This window comes from Solea senegalensis, linkage group LG15, assembly GCF_019176455.1.
Source record: "Solea senegalensis isolate Sse05_10M linkage group LG15, IFAPA_SoseM_1, whole genome shotgun sequence".
Classification (NCBI taxonomy): domain Eukaryota; kingdom Metazoa; phylum Chordata; class Actinopteri; order Pleuronectiformes; family Soleidae; genus Solea; species Solea senegalensis.
Window position 1 is genome coordinate 11,603,353 of NC_058035.1, and position 22,235 is coordinate 11,625,587.

General features: G+C 42.9%; 2 protein-coding genes, 1 long non-coding RNA gene and 1 other non-coding gene across 6 annotated transcripts in view; 1 reads left to right on the forward strand and 3 right to left on the reverse strand.

The window, feature by feature from the left end:
- Positions 1-202: 202 nt before the first annotated feature.
- On the forward strand, positions 203-18,600 carry LOC122781915 (PDZ domain-containing protein 7-like). Its single transcript, XM_044046016.1, has 17 exons — positions 203-351; positions 1,220-1,399; positions 1,577-1,857; positions 2,951-3,085; positions 3,200-3,374; positions 4,829-5,005; positions 5,146-5,293; positions 7,455-7,515; positions 7,860-8,390; positions 9,830-9,985; positions 10,494-10,666; positions 11,088-11,179; positions 11,262-11,353; positions 11,492-11,560; positions 12,378-13,043; positions 13,426-13,526; positions 17,340-18,600. Exons 3-17 carry the CDS (start codon positions 1,659-1,661, stop codon positions 17,481-17,483), a joined length of 2,919 nt encoding a protein of 972 aa, XP_043901951.1. The 5' UTR covers positions 203-351; positions 1,220-1,399; positions 1,577-1,658; the 3' UTR covers positions 17,484-18,600.
- Positions 4,342-4,414, reverse strand: trnar-ucg. The gene has a single exon. It is a non-coding gene; the product is annotated as a tRNA-Arg (tRNA).
- LOC122781919 lies at positions 15,148-16,797 on the reverse strand. The gene is made up of 3 exons (XR_006361871.1): positions 16,465-16,797; positions 16,166-16,277; positions 15,148-15,261 (listed from the first exon to the last, which is right to left on the reverse strand). It is a non-coding gene; the product is annotated as an uncharacterized LOC122781919 (long non-coding RNA).
- Positions 18,601-18,688: 88 nt separating the features above from the next.
- The window catches only part of LOC122781916 (leucine zipper putative tumor suppressor 2 homolog), a 44,797-nt gene continuing 41,250 nt past the window's right edge, over positions 18,689-22,235 (reverse strand). For all 3 annotated transcript variants that reach the window (XM_044046018.1, XM_044046017.1, XM_044046020.1), the window contains one exon: positions 18,689-22,123. In XM_044046018.1, coding sequence (XP_043901953.1) covers positions 21,941-22,123 — 183 coding nt within the window. In that variant the 3' untranslated portion in view covers positions 18,689-21,940. The remainder of the gene's footprint in view (positions 22,124-22,235) is intronic.

A 22,235-nucleotide genomic window follows, 5' to 3' on the forward strand; every position in this document is an offset into this window, starting at 1 on the left:
GGCGTGTGGCGTGTTTTTCCACCTGCACTTCTCTGGAGTTTGACCGACAAATATGAACTATACACTAACACATTATTAACCACATCGTTTACCCGAGGACCAGCTGCAGTGGACTCGACGTCCGATAACACAAATTTCTACAATGTTGTGTTATTAGTCTGGTCTGGTGTGGTCTGCTAATGGCTGCACAGCTGCGGGGGCTTTGTGTAGAAGGCTTACACACCTCTTAAGACAATAATGGTCGCCTGCGGAACAAATGAGGTGGCGCTAATACTAATACTCCGTCAGTGACGCGGACCAGTGAGCGTCTGCTGTCCAGACTCATCCGGCAAAAACACATGGACTCAACAGGTAACACATGTAACGCTTTGGTCACTTTGGTTTGATGTTGCTGTTACAGTGTCACCGTATCATCGGGGATAAGTTTGGCCCGTGCTAAGGTAGCCAGCTTTAAGGATCCAGGTCGCTTTGTTTACAAGTTAATCGAGTTAAAGAGAGCAAATTGAATAATTCTACTTCCGTTTGTGAGGAATGACAGGCGGGATCTATGTCGCTGTCCATGGTGCTGATCGATGCAAAGAAGATGGTTCTTACTTTTAGTTTAAAGGAGTCTATTTTTGTTTTTCAATCAACCGTTATAAGCACGTTATTAATCATTTATTAACCATTAATAAACCATAAACATCCTTCATGTTGCCAGGTTGCGTGAAATCCTCCTCAATCTTAAAACAATGTGGGCTGCATGGCACGTGGGCCACTGAAACAGATTATTAAAAGTGTAGAGTAGGATAGAGTAGAATAGAATAATGACATTTGGGGAGCTTCCCCATGCAGTTAATTCATTCATTCATTCATTTTCTACTGCTTTATCCTCCACATGAGGGCTGTGGTAAAGGCAGAAGGTGAGGTACACCCTGGACAAGTGGTCAAACAGTCCACTGGATCAATTAAAGACTTATTGAATAGAAGACAAACATGCTGTCAGGCTAAAAGAGAATTCTCCACAACCTGATGACTCACAGTTAGTTCAAATTAAATATTTATAACTGATCTCTTAAAGTATATAAGAGCACCCCGTTTCTCTTACTAGTTGTTTGTTTTTCTACTTAAAACCCAGGTGAAATGTATTGACTTCCAGAGAGGAAGTTTAATTTTTCCCCCAGCATCTGTTCTGATCTCCACATTACTCATCAAGGAATATTCTTAATTCTTCTCACAGCAGATATCCTGTTAATTAAACATGACCCAAGGGGAATCACCATGCACTGCTGACTCCTCTGCAGAGAGGCCGGCTGAGGCACCATGAACTCTGTTGAGATGTACTCAGTGGATCTAAAACACGCCTGTGGATTATACCAACGTTTGTATTCTACTGGGGAAATAAGGATTCCTTCCTGGGGTAAGAAATTTGGAAATTTGAAATTTGTTTTCTTGTTTTTCTAAACCTTATTTATGGTGTGACACTTGTTTTAGTGGTCGTGGATATTACCTATAGCTTTTTAAAAGAATGTCTTACATTATATCACCCATTTACCCAAACACACCTGAACCTCACCTCCTCTCGCTCAAATCCCAGGCTGCACTTCATCCGTCCCGACAGCAGACTCCTGATATCCTCCCGTCTGGATGACTCAGGGAGGAATTGCCAAACACAAAGCATGGCTCACCCCGCCACTCACTCCTCTGACTGGAGGGAGATGACAAATGGAGCGGGACACCCCCACTTCAACAACAACGGAGGTCAGAGCGGGGGTTCCCACAGCACCGCGCGCTACATGCTGAAGAAACAGCACCGCCACAGACGCAGGTCCTCGTCACCGATGGGCCGGGTCATCCTCATCAACGCGCCTCTTGATGGTGAGGTCTGGACACGGTGACACATGTCCTCTTCACCCTGTATGAACATGAAATGTTTATTTTTGTGTCACATTTTTATCCAGCACATGTTAACACCCACTTAAAAGTCCAGGGTTTAACATTTAGAAGGGTTTATTGGCAGAAATGTAATATATACTACTACTAAAAGCCTTACAATAAGCTTATTTTATGCTGTACTATGTTTATACATTAGCCTGAATATACAAAATAACAGTGTGTGTATTGAGGCAGATGCTTATATGCAAATTAAGGAGAATGTCATCCTTTTTTGACTTGTAAAGGCCACCGTAGCTCCCTGATTTGCTTAGGAAAGTGAAGTGAAGTCAAGTGGAGTCTCAAATTCTTACACACTGAGCCTTTAACATAAATATTTCAGTATTATCACCGTGAGCACATCTGCACAATGGAAATGTTTTGGTGTTATTAATCAATAATTCTGTAATGACCTTTCAGCTTAATGTGAATCAAGGGATCTAAATCTGTAGCTTAACAGGAGGCAAGGAAAGAAGTCTAAAAGGGAGTTGAACATTTAACCAAATAAAATTTAGCATGATTCGGTCCGGTTCAACTCTAATTGGTATTTTTTGCTTTCTCATTAGCGATAGTACTCTTTTTTTTAGTTCCTGCTCTGGCGAGGTTTCAAGCGAGCTGAGGTGACACTAAAATGTCATGTCGTCAGACTGATTGGTCAGAGAGCGTCGTCACTGGAAGAGTCATGAGTGCGACGTCCGACATAATAATCAAAATCATAATCATAATAATATAAAAATAATTTATAAGAGGAGTCTGGTGTATTTAGCGACAGCACTGCTGAAAGCCGGTGATCGTGAGCCCGAATCACAACCCGTTCAGTCGTATTTCAGTTCAGCGACTGTGTCAGATGGAGTCTGTGCTCCGGTCATGCAGGAAGTACAGAACTAATCTTTTTAATGAGCTGATTCTAATGATTCAGTACACCGTTTCATGCAGCCGTGCTTTGACGACCCCGCCGGCGTTGAGGAGGGAGTATAGTAATAAGGATTAAATGACGTGCCTAAAGCATAAAGTCCAAGTCTGTGTGTTTTGTCTGCAGGTGACGACAGTGAAGACATTCACACAGTGACAGTCGATAAAAGTCCTGATGGACGTCTGGGCTTCAGTGTCCGTGGAGGTTGTGAACATGGACTTGGCATATTTGTCAGCAAGGTGGAGGACGACAGCTCTGCAGGTTTGTACCATGTGTGTTTGAGTGTGTGTTTCTCATGTCGTGAAGACCAGCGTGAGGCCTCCTCCTGTGTGTTGTTACGCGACTGTCATCGTGAATCCCACCTCGTGTCTGCAGCGCAGGCTGGGCTGACTGTTGGCGATAAGCTGGTGGAGGTGAACGCGGTCAGCCTGGAGAGCATCACCATGAGCAGCGCCGTGAAGGTGTTGACGGGCAACAACAGGCTCAGGATGGTGGTGAGACGGGTGGGCAAGATCCCGGGCATTCGCTACTCCAAAGAGAAGACCACATGGTGAGTCAGTGCGGGTTTCAACAGTGGAAATAAAGCCTTTCAAAATTATATTTGACCTCATTTACAATTCATCTACACTCATCATAAGGTATTTTAGAGATTGCATTAAGAGATGTTCTTTTTCCTCACCTTAAAGGTGCTCGCTGGATATTTTCTCTTTTTCAGAACATTCTCTGTAAACCATAAAGTAGATCACAATCCTGCCACAATCAAAGATTCAAAGATGCTTAAATCATATTTCTTCTCCAGCTTGTCTTGACCACGTCTAAATGCATCAAGTTGCCTCCATATTTGCATGTGTACTTAAAAGAGGTGGCCATCCATCATTATTAACACAATCTACAACCTTGTCACCACCACTCATGTTTACATGGCTGCTGTTTTATGTGCTCTTGCCACTTGACTGTAGCTCACACTGGTTATCTTTCTTTTGGGATATACTGTATCTTGGTTTCATGTAGCAGCTTTGGATGGATTACCACTGTGACCTTTATCGCTATTTGATTATCCTTTACTGACGAGCCCGATCTCAGCTAAGAAGGAGAAATCCGTTAACGTTTGTTGAATGTGTGTTTCAAATCAAATCAGAATCGAATGGTGAAGACAAAAATGAGAAACTATTTCCCTTGGTATCCAATATAAAATAAAGGTACAATGCAATGGAACACACATTCCTGAGATACTTTTAAAGTGGCAGTTTGAAGTAGAGCTGAACAATTAATTGACATCTTACATTTACATTTAAGCATTTAGCTTAAAGACTTACAAAAGAGAAATAAGCTACATAGGAATAGTCTTGGAAAGAACTCCTCTAGATAGAAACGGTGGCCTGATAGAATGCAGAGGTGGATCCAAGTGTGGAAGGAGAAACTGCAGCACTTTTATTTAGTAGCCCCACCCTAACGACAACATTTGTGAACAATTACAGCTTGAATGTAGGTCTTGATTAAATTAACAGTCAGCATCCCAACCACGAAGGGACTCGAACCCTCAATCTTCTGATCCGAAGTCAGACGCCTTATCCATTAGGCCACGTGGTCACTTCTTCAAGACACAATGTGGCCCACTGCAATTTTCAATACACATCATATTCCACAGACTGAAGTGAAAAAAAACACCTTTGTTTCTCACAGATCTGAAACACAAATATCACACAGTAATCATTCTAAATATGTTATCTGAATGAAATATGTGAGAGTAATTATGTAAATGTTACCATTTCCTCTCATGTCGCAATCACAATCTCGGTCAAAATAATCGCAATGAGATATTTAGTCCCCATATTGTAAATTCTTACATTTTAAAGCAAACATAAACATGCTGTATGGTTAGGATGAGGTTAAGGTCAGGACCAGGGTCAGGACAGGACTAGAGGAAATCTCCAGGAAATGAATGTAACTGAATGCAATGTTCTCTGAAGTCATGGAAACCAGACTGTGTGTCTGTGTGTTTAGGGTGGATCTCATTCACCGGCGGATGGTGGTGGAGGAGAATGGACGAACGCCGTCAGAGGCCAGCACAGACAGCGCCCTCCGCAGGATCGTGCATCTCTTCACCACATCGGACGACTACTGCCTGGGCTTCAACATCCGAGGAGGAAAAGAGTTTGGACTGGGGATTTATGTTTCCAAGTACGAGCCAAGTTGAGTTTGAAATACTGTATGTCTTAATGTAATATAATAAAGTGGCAAACGACATCACAGAGATAGACGTGATGGATTCCTCCCACGTCTAATCCAGTCTGCCTCTGTACAACCTCCTCTCTCTTCAGGCTGGACCCCGGTGGGCTTGCGGAGCAGCATGGCATCAAAATGGGCGATCAGATACTTGCAGCTAACGGGGTGAGCTTTGAAGACATCACCCACAGCAACGCAGTGGAGGTCCTGAAGAGCCACACCCATGTGATGTTGACCATCAGGGTGAGAGGCTGTTTTATATCCACAAGGCATAAGCCAACTAAGAAGGGCCGGTTGTGATGAACTACATTTGTTCTCCCAACAAAGAGCACACACAAAAAAAGGCCTAATTCACTCCTTCACCCCTGACACAAAATATCCCCAATGAAATGTGATGACTCTATGAAAAGTCAGGAACGTACAGTTATTTTATTATGTTTTAAAACCTCTTTGATACTGATTCTTTTCCACTCTTACAAACGCTATTAAAAGTAACATACTGCAGTTTATTAGGCCACCTGGGCTCATTATACTACTAATGTTTGGCAGTTTAATGAGCCCAAGATAACATTGTTATCTTATAAAGTTATAGAAAAATGATGGGTTGTAAAGTCTGCCACCTTTTAACTATGTGCAATATTGCTTCACAGAATTCAGTGCTTCTGAGGTAGAGCAGCTTCTTGCCTGGTTTTCTTCATAACACTTTATTTGAAGTGTTGTCCTGGATAAAGTCTACTTGAAAGGCCGTGCAGCTCCACATCTTCTCCTCAAACAGAATCAGCACATTTCTTCCCCTATTATACAAAATCAAATGTATAGGGCGACACAAGGAATTTAGAATTGGGCCAAAAGTCTGCGTGACCTGCTCGTAAAGTAATTTGAAAAAAGAACAAAGCTAAAAGAAAAGTACCTGTGTTTGCTCGATGTGTGAAGAAACAGTTGGTCAAATCAACTTCACAAGGTGATAATAATTCAGCAGTTACAGGTTGTCACCCTGAAATATCCAAACAAATAAAGTGGTGCTGGTTTATGTCCACGGCTTTGAGATATGTGGTCACAAACACATCAGATTCAGCCGCAGAGTCGTGTATGGAAACATTCATCATTGGCTGGGGTTTTAATATAAGAATTGATCAGGTGCTTTGAGTCCAGTGACACTTTAATAAATGACACAGCACGTTAAATAACACCAGCTCTTCTCAGGAGGAGACGGAGCGAGCAGAGCAGAGGAGACAGCTGGCTTACAGCCTGTGAATACCTCAAGTGTCAGTGTGCAAGGTCACTTCACTTAACCTTGTTTTTCAGATAGCGGAATCATGTTTATGCTGGTGTGTATGAATGGGCATATGTGTGTGTGTGTGTGTGTGTGTGTGCTCTCGCAGCTCTCTAACTTTGCTATGTGCTCATTTTACTCCTCAGATCTCAGGTTCCACGTGTGAAAAACAGCCAGGGACGATGTTCATTATTCAAAGGCAGTCAGGGATCAGGTTATAATCAACAGAAAGCCAAATTTTATGTCTTCCTTCTGTCCTGTATTGGACTGGACACATTAGGGATTGGGTCACAGTCACATAAGGTGGAGTGAGGGCTGAGTTTTAGAAGTTTAGATCTGCTCTTTTAACCTGATACGTTCAGGTTTACAATGCTGTTAAACAGAGAGAAAATGACACACACTAATTCTTGCTCACAGCTGTGACATCCACACCTTTTATAAACCATGGCGTCATACGTTCATACGTTCATGTCTGCAGTAAGGATTCATTTCAAATTCAACACCCCCAGCACATGCTATTAGCAGCCACCATTTTTTAAGGTGTACCAGGGCCGGTCCTATGAATGTTGGTGCCCTAGGCAAGATTGGGATTTGGTGCCCTCCTCCCCCAGGTTTCCTCCATCCACTATTTTCCTTTAAAAACGTTAAATGTCTGCATATTTACATATATATATGTATATATATATATACATATGTATATATATATACATATAAGAATATATATATAAGAATGTCAGATAATGAGAAAATACTCTTTTTCTGTATGTTTACTTGTTAAGCGAAGTAAGGCACTGATGGGAGATTTCTTTTCTTTTTTCTTCTGTGGTCATCCATGACCACGCCCCATGCCCAGCTGGCCTATGTCTAGAGCTGTGGTTTACAGACTAGAAGTGAAGAGAGCTCAACAAGTACAACTCTGCTCTACAGTTGTGTCTTTTGGTCTTCAGCTTAGTTCACTGTGTGCAACAGATATTTAGGTTAGGATAACTTAACGCCTTTCACCCTATGTCAGCAGGGATTGGCACCAGTGCCCCACATGAGCCTTCATGTGGAGGATATAAAGTTATAGTCTCATGATCTATGCTACTATGATTTTTTTTCTTCTTATTTTGTGTTTTGGCACTTTAACAGGAAGCTGGCAGATACCCTGCATACAAGGAGATGGTGGCTGAATACGGCTGGCTCGACAACTGTAAGTTGACTCGTGCAGCAATGTGTTTATCACTGTGTTTTTATGACCTGGTGTTAGAGATGAACACGTCTGAACACAGGCTGCAGTGCTCCTTAATCATTTGGAGCGCAGCATGACCTCGTGAATATGTAAATGATGCAGAGTTTCATTTATAAAGGAAGCTCCCAGAAAACCCTTAGTTCATGTTCTGATTCTTTGAAGCTTAGAAGATTAAAGGGCAGACAGGGTTTAATCCAGTCCGCGCAGATTGTGTGAAATAAGGAAATGGAACTTCCTGTAAAAGTCTACTGTGGGCAGCTTATGTTTTTTTGTGTTGCTGTAATTCTGGATTTTCTCTTCTTCAGTGGCCAATGGGGGCCCTGCACCATCCTCCCACGGCTCAGACTCCAACTCGTCTGTGTCCTCGCTGTCCTCCAGCACCCCTCTCAGCTCCCTCAGTGGTCTCTCCCAAGTCCTTTTCCCTCCCGCCTTCGGCTTAGACATGGTAGACGTCGCCATCTCCACAGAGGACCGCTCCCGTCGTCCAAGCAGCGCCGAGCGGACTGCTGACACCGCCATGCAGACTGACCCCCACCCTCCGGACCACGTGGAACATCCCTCTCTTCATAATGGATCGAACCCTGACAAGCTGGTGGGGACAGAGACCAGCCGGACTGTAGGTGCCACAGTGCTGCTGAAGGACACACTCATACGTGGGAAAGGGGAAGGACCGAGGGAGATGGGAGGAGCTGGGGAAGGAGGCAGGGCACGGACCAGGACCCTGTCTACTGGGGACCGGGAATTAGTCAAACACTCACCTAAGACGGCTGCACTGATGGACCTGAGCAGACCACGGAAACCCATCAGACGTTCCCAAAGCCACGTCACCGTGTCAGGCGAGACCTGCTGGCTCACACAAAACATACAAAAGTGATTTTAGAAAATGTCTTCATTGTTTAGTTTGAGCAAAAGATCAAACCAATGGGTTTAGTTGTTTTTTGTTTTTGAATGGTCAGACAAAGACAAAGTTAAGGTGTAGGTTTTCATGATCATTGGAAAGAAAAACAAGCTGTTTGATACCAGTTAAAGTACAAAACTGTGTTACCAGACAAAAACTGTAGTGCGTAACTTCTAAATGTAAACAGATGTCTGTTCTATTCAAACCACTGTCATATGAGCCTCACATCAGCTTCACACAACTCTTTCTGTGTTAGATCTGGTGTCGCCTGGCTACATACATTCCCACGCTGCGCACAGGAAGTGATTGGATTTATCACGATAGACAAAGACAACAGCAGGAGTATAAAGCAGAATAAAGCGGCTGATCAATATGAAATCATTTCAAAACCAAGCCACTGTAGGCTAAACACCGGAGCACACAAAAGGCTCTACCACATAGTGACACACCCGACGCCCATGTGTCAATCCCGAGTGCGCAATTCATAAAATATGCAAAACCCACATTTATGGCTCTTGCGCTGCCACTGCATAAACGCAAACGCTCCCTCGGTGTTGTATCATATCATTAAATAAGACTAAACAGAAAAACAACAACAACAAATAATCTCCAGAAGTCCAGATTTAAGTCAGAGTTACATAAACTGCTCCAAATCCAGTATCAGTCACTCTACTACTCCTCTACTACTGCAGCTTCTGTCAGCCTCAGCTCTTGATCTGGTTTTGTGGAGGCACCTGCATTCACTGTGTAACTCAGATTTATGTGCCGGACACCAGGCACTTTAATGACCCCTCATTTCTCAATCACTGCAGAGAGTAAACAAGAACACCCAGACTCCACAGGGCTGATTTAAGCTCACGGCTGCGTTTGACCAACACAGACTTGTGATTAATCACCGACCCTTTACTCTCACTTGTTGTGACAAATAAATAAGAGCAAGCATATTGAGAATTATCCATCCAAACCTTTGTGGGCCAGTTGAGTTATTAGCCTCTCCTTTTCAATTTACCCAGTTTATTCACACCTTCAGGAGCTGCCAGACCCTTGGGGCGAAGCCCGGGTCTGATTGGACATTTGTTACGTAAGCTGGAGGACATGGCTGTAAGGCTCTGAACGGATGGGGGCTGCGTTCACGTCGGCGTTGCTGCGATTCATCAGCTTTACAGCGTTTCTTTCCACAGTGGCAGATTTAGTGCAGTGAACAGAGGAGCTGACAGATAGAGGAATGAACAGTTTAAATTCATAGCAGAGAGTGTGTGTCACCCATAACTGTTGAACATGGAGCAGAAAAAAAATATCTCGTGCATTATATTTTCAGCACTACACACTACACGGATTTAGTGGGACTTATTTGTCCTCTTTTTGACCCTGCTTTAGAAGACAGGCAGAAGAAGAAGAAGCACCAGAAGGAGAAGAGCTCAGGAGAAGGTAAAAGCAGCCTGCAACGCTCCAAAACCTTTGTCAACCTGTTATTTAAGAAAGACCGGAAAGAGAAGAGTCGCTCCAGGTCACCGTCCCACCATTCTGACAAAGGTGAGAGTACAGGCACAGGATTCTATCTCCCTATAAAAGTGCGACATATTGATTATCACAGAATCGTTGTATCGTGATATTATTGGTATCGTGGACCATGTATCATATCGTGAGTGAAATACATCTACTCTATGTGCACAGTTTTGGTCATGTACATGGATGTACATATATATAGAACAGGCAGATTTACGGTATAACATTTTGCAGAAGACGTGTTCTTGTGTCAGAATGTTATTCCACTCCAGCTGTGGTGCTTCATTTATCCATGTGAACCGAGCACTCCCAGGTTTGGGGGCTTATATCCACTGAAGACTCATGTTTAAATGTTTATTTATCGAATCACCGACTGATTCACTCTCCTGTATGTGATTACAAAGAGATGATGGGGCTTGATGAACAAATATCGTTAACAGACTGCAGATGAATGCTCAGTCGGGCTGAGTCAGCAGTCTGCAACACTGAGGCAGGACGTCATATTTAATCTTAATAACTAACTGTAACTCCTCAGGTAAGGAGCGGGGTCATCCTTTCCAGCTCTTGACCTCCCCGAGAGAATCCCGTGCTGGAGTTAAAGACCACACCGCTCTGCCTCGCCCCGAGACTCTGCAGCACGTGGAGGACGTGGCGAAGAGACTTCTCAGCCACGACGAGGTGGTGGCTGTGATGAGACACTGTCGGAGGGTGAGATCCTGCTCTGATCCTCATCTCTGACACACCTCCACCCCCACACTGAATGAAAAACTAGAAGTATGCAGTACTGTTCCCAATGTTGCTGTGTACCCTTAAAGTGATAGATGTACCTGTCAGCAGCTGTGACGAAAGGCTATAATTTATGATCGTGATCAAATATCAACTTTCATCCGATACCCTTGTCTCCCTTCAGCTATTTTATACCAGTTTCAGGGGAAGTGGCTCCTCTGTCTGTCCTTTGCCCTAAATATAGAGCATTCTACGTCCAGATTTATGTTAATAACTTGTGCCTTGTGATGAATAAGCCAAACCTTTTGTGTAAAATTGGTGTATTGTTCCTTTAAAAACTCTATACCAACAGCACGACAAGTTGTCTTTGTACCAACCTTGTCTTTGTTTCCCAATCTCTCAGTTTTTGTCCGACAATGTGATTGAGGATTTAGTGCGCCCCCTCTTGGCCATCTTGGACAGACCAGAGAAACTGCTTCTTCTCAGAGAAATAAGGTGAGAAACTACAGTTTTATCTTTGTTTGTACTGTACTATAGTGCGCATTGAGACGACTGACTGTGAACGTATCCTCTGCAGAATGCTGATACCTACGACTGTGCTGGCTCACTTTGACAGCATGGTCATTCCCTTTGAGTTGGAGGCGTATGACACACTCAAGAGTCGCTCGAGTAAGCAGCGTTTTTAAGATTAAAATGAGGAAAACAATGAGAGATAAAATGTTGTACAAAAAAGTAGAGGGGATTAAACAGAAACAACGCCAGTTTAGAAAATCTGTGAGGCATCTCTGGTTGTTTGTCTCTTCTCAGTGCGTTCTCCAGCTCTACGCTCCCCTCGCAGTGGAACCCCTCGACGTCACCTCATCACCCCAATCCCAGGTTTGTGTTTCTTTTGAATACGAGACACATAAGGAGCTTGAAACGTTCGCCTTGTAGTTCTTCCTTCACGTTACTTTATTCCTTGTGTAAAAATTAAACAGCACTGTCTCTGGTGTTCCTATAACATAGATTATATTTAAAAAAAAAAGTATGTTGCCTTCTGATCTGAAAAGTCTAGGGGAATGTAGGGTTAGAGTTGATATCTTCAAGTCAACCCTATCCCTAACTCTAACCCGAGTTAAAGGCACAGCAAAATAAAAGGTAAAAACTAAAACCATAAAATCAATAAAAATATAAGTAAAATAGTAAAATAGTGACATAATAGAATAGTAAAATGGTAAAAACTACACCCCATCCCGAGCTCTGAGGTCTAAAAACAGGCTGCTTTTCTGTAGCTTCCCCCAAACTTTGGAACCATTTACCATTATGGAAATGAAAGCCACCATTGAACATTTTAAAGAGCCACCTTTTCTCCTTGGCCTTCATTTCAGGATAAGAATAGTCAACTCTGACACTTCTATGTGGTTTCACTATTTTATTATGTCATTATTTTACTGTTTTACTTCTATTTTTTATTGACTATGCTTTTAACTCTGTAAAGCACTTTGGGCAAGCGTGGTTGTTTTTAAATGTGCTCTAGAAATAAAGTTGATTTCGTCAGTAAATCGTTTCCTGATGAGTTAATGGTCCAGTTTGCTAGATTCAGGTCTTCAATGGACATCATTGTTTGTTTTATTTAGAAGAGAATAGATATTAAAGCAAATGGTTTAATTGTGACGAGAGTGTTGTTGACTGATCTGTTTTTATGATTTTCCAGACTACATGGGAAGGTTCCACCTCCAGTCTGTTCAAAACCCCCTGGGAGAGAGTCAGCTGATTGAGGAGTTGGAGAGACTGCGTTTGTCTGGACGACAGTCAGGACATCTGTCTCCGGCCCAGGTCTTCACCCCTCTGCTGGATGTACCTGTGGACAGCTACTCTGTCTCCAGTGCGCGCTCTCGCTCCCGGAGTCCCTCATCCACGCACAGCTTCCTCCTCACGGAATCACCGCACAGCACCCATCGCGGTCGCCATCCCCACCGCTCCCCAAACAGAAGAGAGAACGGAGCGTCACAGTTTGACGATTCCTCACTGTTGTCTGTGTACGATCGGAAAAAAGAAGGGGCTCCTGAACGAGGGAGGTCGCCCGTGAGGAACGGACACGGGGGAGAAAGGAGGGAGGCGAGTCCCGACAGCGTGGCTGGCAGACGGCAGAGCGGGCTGCAGGACGGCTTCACAGAGGTCAGTGTGCGTGTGCCCTCACAGCGAAGAGGCAGAACTCCTCTAGCTGATGTGTTTGAGCCCTCAAGGGACAGCAGCAGAGGGAGCAGTCCACAGGTATACAGACACTCACAAACGTTTGGAGTGAAAAGAGGAGCAACTCCACCACCCGAGGAATACAAAATCAGCACTTTGACCATCTCAAAGGCCAAGCAGTCACTGGGTAAGAACTGGACCGGAAAAGAAACCTACTATTGTGAAGTCGTCAAGATTAATGTTTGTATTCTTCCATATTCTGTTACCAGCAGAGGTCAGGGCATCACTCATTCACTCACTCACAAGTAAAGACAAACATAATGACAGGACCAAGGCTATTGGTCCTGCTAATTTTTGTTAACTGAAATAAGATAAACTAGCAAACCCACTCTGAAAACTAATTAAAACAAAAAGTTAAAACTAAATAAAAACAGAAAACTATTATAACCATGGACATGAATATAGATGTGAAGAATTATCAAGAATTATCAAGAATATGGCACTAATCAATCAATCAATCAATCAATCAATCCATAGTTTTCCTGATTTTCCTTGTTGGTTTTGAACAGGCATCAGTATCTCAGGAGGGATCGAGTCCAGGATCCAGCCCATGATAAAGATTGAGAAGATCTTCCCAGGAGGAGCGGCGGCGACAAATGAAGCTCTGAAGGTGAGTGATCATTATCGTTTCTAAAAAACACCTTATTTGTGAAATCAGAAATCAGAATAAATAAACAATTTAGTTAGAAATACAATCTATCTTCAGTATTGCGAACGTGCACTCACTCACTCACCAGGTGCTTTACTCTTAGGTCTGCTCCTCGCTCTTCTGCCTCCAGGTTCGACATGTTGTGCATTCAGAGACGCTCCTCTGCATAACTTAGTTGTAATGAGTGACTTTTGCTGCAGCGAGCAGAGAACTGCTGCTCTCTCCTTTTCTCTTTCTCTTTTTCCAGAGACCATTCTCTGTAAACACGAGTGATGATTGTGCTTTTTAAAATCCCAGCAGATCAGGTGTGTTTCTGAAAAACTCAGACACACTCAACAACCACGCTGCGTTCAAAGTCACATAAATCACCTTTCCTTCACATTTTGATGCTCAGTTTGAACTTGAACTGGTCATCGTTAATGCGGGGATCAGCAGGTAAATGTGGTCGAGGGCCAGTTTTTTTTATAAACACCAAAACATGGTGTCTTCATCAGGCAAAAGTGCCTTAAACCACAAATGGAAAAAGGGTTCTAAGGGTTAAAGAATTACTGCTTCTTCTTCTTTGAGCCTAACACATGCAAGTAGTTATTTTATGGACATGTACTCCACAAACCTGGCTGTCCAAAACCTTTGGGAAACCTGTCAATACTAGCAACAGAATCTTTTGAATAAATTCATATTTCTTTTCAGAATAAAAGCGCTAAACTCAATTGTATTGTGAGGATAAGCAAATAAGTTAAGATCAGATTTGTTCAATCATCTGCTGGGGCCAGAAACTGATGCTGGCGGGCCAGTTTTGGCCCACGGGCCACCAATTGCTGTCCACTGTTTTAATGCATTGATTTGCTGCTATGTCATTGGCTGATTAGATGTTTGTGAACACAAACAGTTGAATGTGTACCTAATAATATGGTGTGTGTACATGTGTCCCCTGATTTTAAAGGACATTACATGTCCGTCGTGTCTGAGCACCTGTCAGACACAACAGTGGTTATGAGTTATTGTTGCCATCAGTGAGGAGGACGCTCAGGACAAAGAGGCTGAAGGTGCTCAGTGAAGAATGGACAGCAGATGAGTAAAGAGCAATATCAAGTAGCCCATCACCTCCATAATTGATGAGCTACACGGACCATGTCTGCTAATGTATTGGTAATATATTGCCTGCACAGTAACTTAACGGTCATCTGTGATCTTGGCCCAGGTTCACTTAGATACTCGATACACACGCACATTAAGTACAATTAACCACAGGCTAATTCTTTAAGCTGCAAAGTCAAAGATAACAGCAGGTGGAAGAATAATACTGATAAATAATAATGTATGTGGTTGAAAGTGTCTGAAATAAAAGGTTATGCATGCATAATGATATATAGTATGTATGACAATAATACAAAAACATCACTGTTACTCTCAGACACAGAGATGTTCTGTTGTCTCGACGTGAAACGTCACATCTGGCCTCTAACTCTTAAAGGTTCTCTGGCTTTAGATATGCATGATAACACACACACAAACAAACAAACAAACAAACAAATAAACAAATAAACAAATGCATGTGTGAAAACACAGCTAACCTTATACATCTTTAATGAAGGCAGGATTTATTGCAGCACTCTTGTACGTGTGGGATCTGGATCCTGAATTCTGTGTTGGTCGCAGCAGCCCCCTTGTGGGCAGTTGAGGTACTGCAGGTAGGCTGTGAAAGGTTAAGTCAATTTAATACATAAATAAAAATGTTGGGTTTTTTTCAATTTTGTAATTAAGCTTCAGGGAACATTCAAAAATGTTGAATTCAATTCAATTCAATTCAATTCAATTCAATTCAATTCAAATTGTTAAATTGATGGGGATATAGAATAAAACCAGCCCCCGACAGGTCAATTACAGACAAAGTCAGTGTAAATGAGTGTCAGTACACACATAAATATAAAATAGACCTTAAACTGCATTTTTGTTACTACAAAGAGAGTAAAGTGCCGTAAACAGGTGTTGTTTCTTATCTGTACCAAATCCAAAGTACTGGTAAAGCATTATCAGTTTAAATGTAGTAAACGGTAGTTGGTACTAGACTAAATTATTTTTATTTGTCTCCTCTTCTCATCTACAGCATAATCTGCTGTAACTGAATATAATATAAACACACAAAAGATTCGCTGGTCCTTTTCTGCAAAAAATTATTATTATTTTTTTTTTAAATTGCAATGTAATTTGATGAAAGAAAGAAAAGCCCCACAAAGCGCTGCATAAATGTCTGTAAAGCAGAAGTGACAGAAGAGGCCGTGATCTGTTTAATTTCATCAAATTATCTTTCAGAAATGAAATAATCTCTCTCGTCTTTGCTTAAAACGAGGACGCCGAGTTTATTGGAGAGCACCAGGTTGTGCGACGGGCTGTAAGAAAACCTGCCAGGATAAACACAGATGTTACCTCCTTCCATGTGTGACCCACAATACAAAAGAACAGTCTGGTACAGAGAAAAGGGAAAAATAATCTATTTCTGACTAATGACTGGAAAGGAAAAGGGGGTGAGAGAGACATGATTGCTGGAGCTACAACAATGGCCGTGGACCTCGCATGTGTCTGCGTGATGTGTTACCAACCTGCGCTGAAGCTGAGCACATGAGGCAGGTGCATCCTCGACAAACGCTGGATGACATCAGGGGAAGTTCCTCTCCTCAGGGCTCCAAGGATTTGCCACACTCTGCTCACATCCTGCAGGAAACAGCGAGCCAACAGTCTTCACTCTGTGTGTGTGTGTGTGGTTGTCCCAGTGCATGCTGTTTTTTCAGCAACCTTGTGCTGAAGGGGAAACTTTGAATGTGCACCAGTGACCGCCTTCATTGTGAATATATTAAAACTATGTGGCATAAATCAGGTTTTAAGTGAGGGAAACACTCACTGCAGATTTATGGAAACTTTTGATGAGGCTTTTCTGAAAAGTAAAGAGAACCACATCATTATATGTTATCATTACATCTTCATCTCCTATGTTAACATGTTAGTCAGGTTGCTTGAGAAGTGATAAAAGGTGAAGGTTTTCATGATCAAAAGACAAGCTGGAGACCCGTTGAAGTACAAACCTGTTTTTCATGAACTGATCTTTGACTCCTATCACTTTCAAACTGTAGTGTGAATCGAAACAAATGCCCAGTGAAACAGTGTGAAATTAGTTCACTTCAATGCCCCGCACGAGTTCCTCATTGTATAGATAGTAGTATACAATAGTATAGATTTTGTGTCGCCCGGCAATGTTCCTGCCCTGCACACAGGAAGTGATTCATTTTAGAGGCAACGACCTTTCACTACTAAATACAAACAGCTACAAACAGGTTGGAGCATGTCTGAAAACACAAAGAGGCGTCCAAAAAAAGTGAATTCTACCACGATCCTTCCTGCCCCTGCCTGTCCCTGCGGTCCTGGTGTATACACACAAGCGCTCCCTCAGTCAGGTCTGATAGTATTGCCTGACAGTGTCTGTTTTCTGATGAAGACGATGCACTGTTGCCTCACAGCTGGAGGGTTGCTGGTTGCTCTTTATATGATGGACTGGCGACCTGTCCAGGGTGTGACCCCGCCTTTCACCCTATGTCAGCTGGGATTGGCACCAGCAGCCCCCTGCGACCCTGTGGGAGATAAAGTGGCAGACAATGAATGGATGATGCAGCATACAAATAATGTTAAATAGACCAAACAGAGGCAGAAAAATGACATCAACCACTCACCCAAACCTCCACACTGCAGCTTTTAACCTTTGACCTGTGCTTGTATCTGCAGGCAGGATATGAGCTGTTGTCCGTGGACGAGGAGAGTCTTCAGGGAGTGACTCATCAACACGCGGTGGGCGTGATTCGCCGTGCGTTCAGCAACAAAGCCAAAGACCCCATGGTTTTTGTGGTCAAGGTCCCGACCAACCCCTGACAGCCGCTGGACACCTGCTGACTAACTTGGTTGGGGCCTCACAGCGAGACTGCGGCTCAGGCACGACGGACACCAACATGTGCAACTCCTGCGGAGAAGAAACTGTAAGAATCCACTCCAGGATAACATGGATAGAGCTCTGGATGTGAATGGAAGCACAGAGGTTGTGACAGGAACCTGTACGTTTCCAGAAGTCCACTCATGTTTCCCAAGCGTGTCAGTGATCTACGGTGGCCTTCGTGGTCAAAAAATGGCGTTGTCCGTCTTCATTTGTGTCATAAACTTCTGCTTCATGTCACGAAAAACGTACTCTGAATGAATGAACACATAAAATGCTTCTTCTAAGGCAAAAAAAAAAACAAATTTATACACTTATACACAAGAATACAGAAATACACATGTGTAGAATAATCAATTTCTGCCAATAAATACTCCACACTGGACCGTCACGAGTACTGCAGGATCAGGATATCAATAACTACAAACCACTTGCTCTGTCATGAAAAGAAGATATAGTGTTGCGCCCATTTTCTCCACGTTTGTAACTTTTATAGCTGAAAATGAAGTTTTCTACAGGTCTTTCATGAGAAGATCACGTGGTCCCTGAGCTCGTCCTCGGTGGAATCTGTGCCACTGTTTGACACCCAGCAAACCCCGCCTGTGACCTCTGAGCAGTCAGTGGTCTGCACATTTCAGCTTGAGTTTACTGCCCTGCCAGAGGGAGATTACTCCAGCCTGCGTTATGAGATTTTTTTAGATTTATACCCAGATTAAACCCCTGTATAATGTCAAAACTGATAGTTTTGGTTTTTAGCGAATGTCTGGGGGGGATTATTCCAAATTGCTGCTCCGTAATTTTTGTGCTGTATTTTTCTGGCATAAGTGCTCGTGCTCTGGAGCAATCCGCCACTTTAGAGGCTTAATTACACCCTGCTGTGGGCTGAGCTTATGCAGACATGTGGAGGAGCTGGAAAAACATGTCAATGAGAAATGCAGGATGTGGACGTCAGTGGCACCATTTGAATTAAAGTAGGCTGGGGAGATATGAGCGGCGAGGTAACTGCAATGTATTATGCGCAGTGCCTTACTTCTGCACACGGCCAGTGTGTGTGTGTGTGTGGGGTTAATGTTGATAAAATGCTGGTTTTTAGTTGTGCTGGAGACTGAAACTAAACAATGCAATTAAAGATAACACTGAGATCGTCTTTTACGCGGTGTGACAACTTGTTCTTTAATTAAAAACAGTCATTTGTAGAAGAAATGTACACGTAGAAACATACACGGACAACTATATTTTATGAATTAATGGACATAAGCGAAACAACAAAACAAAAAATACGCACACAAGAGGATGAAATAAAAATGGCACACAAGAAATGTGTTATGTTGCTTTGGTCTAATCACAGTGGCTACATTTGAAATAGATACTTTATACTATTTAGTGTTTTACATATTTACACAGAAAACAGTTATGCAACAACAACAAAAAGAATAGGAGGGAGGGAGGGAGGGACGATGTGGGACGCACACAGTGCTTTGTAGACAGTTTGATGCCACGATGCTTGTTGTTGTTAATCCGTATCTGTGGAGAGTAACAGTCGCAGTCTGGTTAACAGAGTAACAGAGAATATGGTTGGACAAACCAAACTTGTATCATTCAAAGCCACTTTCCATCGCAGTTTTTATGCACGGTGCAGATTCCTTTTCTTAACGTCCTCGATATATTTCACTTAAACCACAACGACTGTGGTAACGGCATGCAAAAACACAGACTGATCAAATTCTCCTGCAAAGCGGTTTTGATCGAATTTCCCAGAGTACAGGAAACGCTCAGGGTCTGCGTCAGCGCCGACCTCAGCTCGGCGAAGACGCCGGTCAAAGAACGAGCCGACAAGCGCTACGACGAAGACGTGGATGTGCACACGTGTGTGTAATACTATGATTCTGACGATCAAGTGAAAGAGCAGTGAAAATGGAGAGACAACAGGTGAAGACTCACTGCAACGCTTGGTCATCGGATTATAGAATGTAAACAGATTTTTCATGCATTACAATATTAGGTCAACTGTGTCAAACGCTGTCGCCTCCATTTGTCACTGATCCATCATTTGACATAATGTGTGTTATAGATATTTGTATAGATCTTTATACTTTGCATATTAAACCCACACTTACACCAGTACTACAACAAAATATCTTCAGGTGCTATGTATAAAAAATATACAACATCTCCTCCATTACATAGATTTCAATTTTAACTATTATTCCTTGATATAGACACTTTGTAAAATAAAGTTTCTCAGTCCACCTCCTTCCTCAACAGCATCTGCCATGCTGTTGAGAGAAAACAAAGAAGTCTCCCAGCTGCAAATCTTAACTTCCTCCTCATCGGTTTATATTTAGGGCTCGAACAGCCGACCTGCCTCGAGGACGTTCAGCGCCGGAGCTACGGCATCTGCAAAATCCCATCTCGGAAAAAAAAGAAAAAAAAAAGTGATCCCAGCCAGCACCTCTCTGAAATCTGATATAAACAAGACATGCACACATGCCAGTCTCACTACCTGTATAGCAATCATAGAAGATTATAGTCTAAGGGGAGACTAGGAAGAATATAAAGTGTTATTTGGCTTCTGGCTGCCAAAAGCTAAATAAAGAGCGCTAATGGGGAAAGAAAGAGGAATAAATGGAAACTCTTGAAAAGGCATGCGTAGAATTCAAACACTGGCGTAAATCTCTCAGTTTATGTGATGACTGAACTGAAAGAATATGCTCCATTTTTAGTTTCCTGATACTGACACCAGAGGTGCTTTTCACTGTTATAAAAATAGTTAGGAGGAGCAGAAAGAGAGAAGGAGAGCGAGGGGAGGAAGAAGGAGAATCAGCAGCATCCTGGCGATATATCTACAGTGCTACAGTCTGCGTCCTCCTGCTACATATCTGTGAAATGTAAATGTTTGTGGCAGAGCTTGTGAATGAGTCGACGCGATGATCGAGTGCAACAGCGAGATGCCCGGTGGTCTAGAGAACACGCGCGGCGTCCAAATAAAGCATTTCCTCTGAGCGCCTGCGTTCTGTGTCCTCGACGGTTTGGCAGACAACGGAGAAAGGAAGTCGTCGTGTAAGCGAAAGCCAAGAGCCGACTGTAAAACCGTGGTTTAAGTCGGATTGTTTGCTCCGCGAGAAAGAGTGGGAAAGTTGTGCAAAAAAAAAACACCACCATGTTTTCCCTCGGTGAGCAGATTCTGTCACTTCCAGTGATGAACTCTACTATACTGCATCTCCTCTGGAGTGGTAACAGCCACAATACATTCCTAATCAGACACATACTGCTGAGGAGAAACCTGCAAAACTACACAAAACAATGGAACTGCTGCCCACCCGAACACTGTCAAATATGAACTGCAGATGTTGTGATATTGGTGTTACTTCCCTTTTAACGGTTGCTTTTGTGCTGCCAGTGACAACATCTTTTTTTATGAACTCATTTTTATGTTGTTTGTTGAAATCCTCTTCACATCCATGAATAAATAAAGTCATCTGGAGGAAAAGAAAAGTGTAGGAGTCTGGAAGAGATCTCATCAAATCCTCTCCCTCAAAACACACTCTGACGGAAAGTGGGTGGAGGAGAAAGAGCTGAGAGAACAGCTTTGATGCCAATGTCTGATTCGCCTGCAAGAAAACCTTGTCACACTTACGGGTCATGTTTTCCACTTCCAGAAACCTGCAAGGGTCCACATGACATAAACATCCACCTCACTGGTCCCTTTGGACCCTGCACAGATAAATCTGCTCACACCTGACACCTTTTGGTCCAAAGGAAAGTCCAGCGATCAAAGAATCAAAGGAAACACATATTACGGGGAACATTTCCTGGTGAGAAATTGCCGCTGCAAGAACATCATGTCATAAAAGATTGTGTGGAACGACCGGAAACGCAGCAGCGTGAAAAACGGTATGACCCAGTCCGAACTGTGCAGGTAGGCAAGGCAGTAACGGGGTTTTTCCAGACAACTTTGACCATGATATTTGATCAGGACATGAGGAGGATTTCATCACATGAGAAAAAAAAGAAGAGTTGTGGTGTTGATGTTAATGTCATGACACTGTCCTCACATGCCTGCAGGTGTCTAATCTCGTGTGACAACACTTTGACCAGAACACCGCAGTTTGTCTTTTTTGCTTTAAGTTCCCATCCATGTTTTGTACCCTGATTTGAACGAGGTCTGAGAGAGAAACTGAATTATTTAACTTCTTTTTGCTCCAACAGAATAAGAAGAAAAGTCTTTGTGCTGGCTGTGCAGTGCAACTCTGCGAACAAGAAGTCACCTTTGAGAAATGAGTGGTGAGTGCTCACGCAGCGGTCCAGGTAAAGTTCAGTGTTAGTGTTTTTTTGTGGTTTCTGTTTCGCTGTGTGTTTCTGTGCATATATGTAAGTGTGTGTGTGTGTGTGTGTGAGTCTAAATCTCAGTGGCGGTGATTTCTTCAAAGTGGATGTCATTGCTGCCACTGTGAACCTCATAATCCTCCATGTCCCTGTTCTCCAGCTCCAGACTCAGCTCCCTCATCACTCGCTCGAGGTCCCGGTTTCGTCGGTACATCTGGATGTAGTTCTGCTGCAGCTGCTTCTGGTAGCGGATTACCTGAGCGGAGGTGAAAAGTAACCTCAGTGAAATCACTCGAATGACACATGATGAAGACAGAAAGTGAAATAAAAATTCTTCTTCTTTTTCTTCTTCTTCTTCCTCCTTTTAC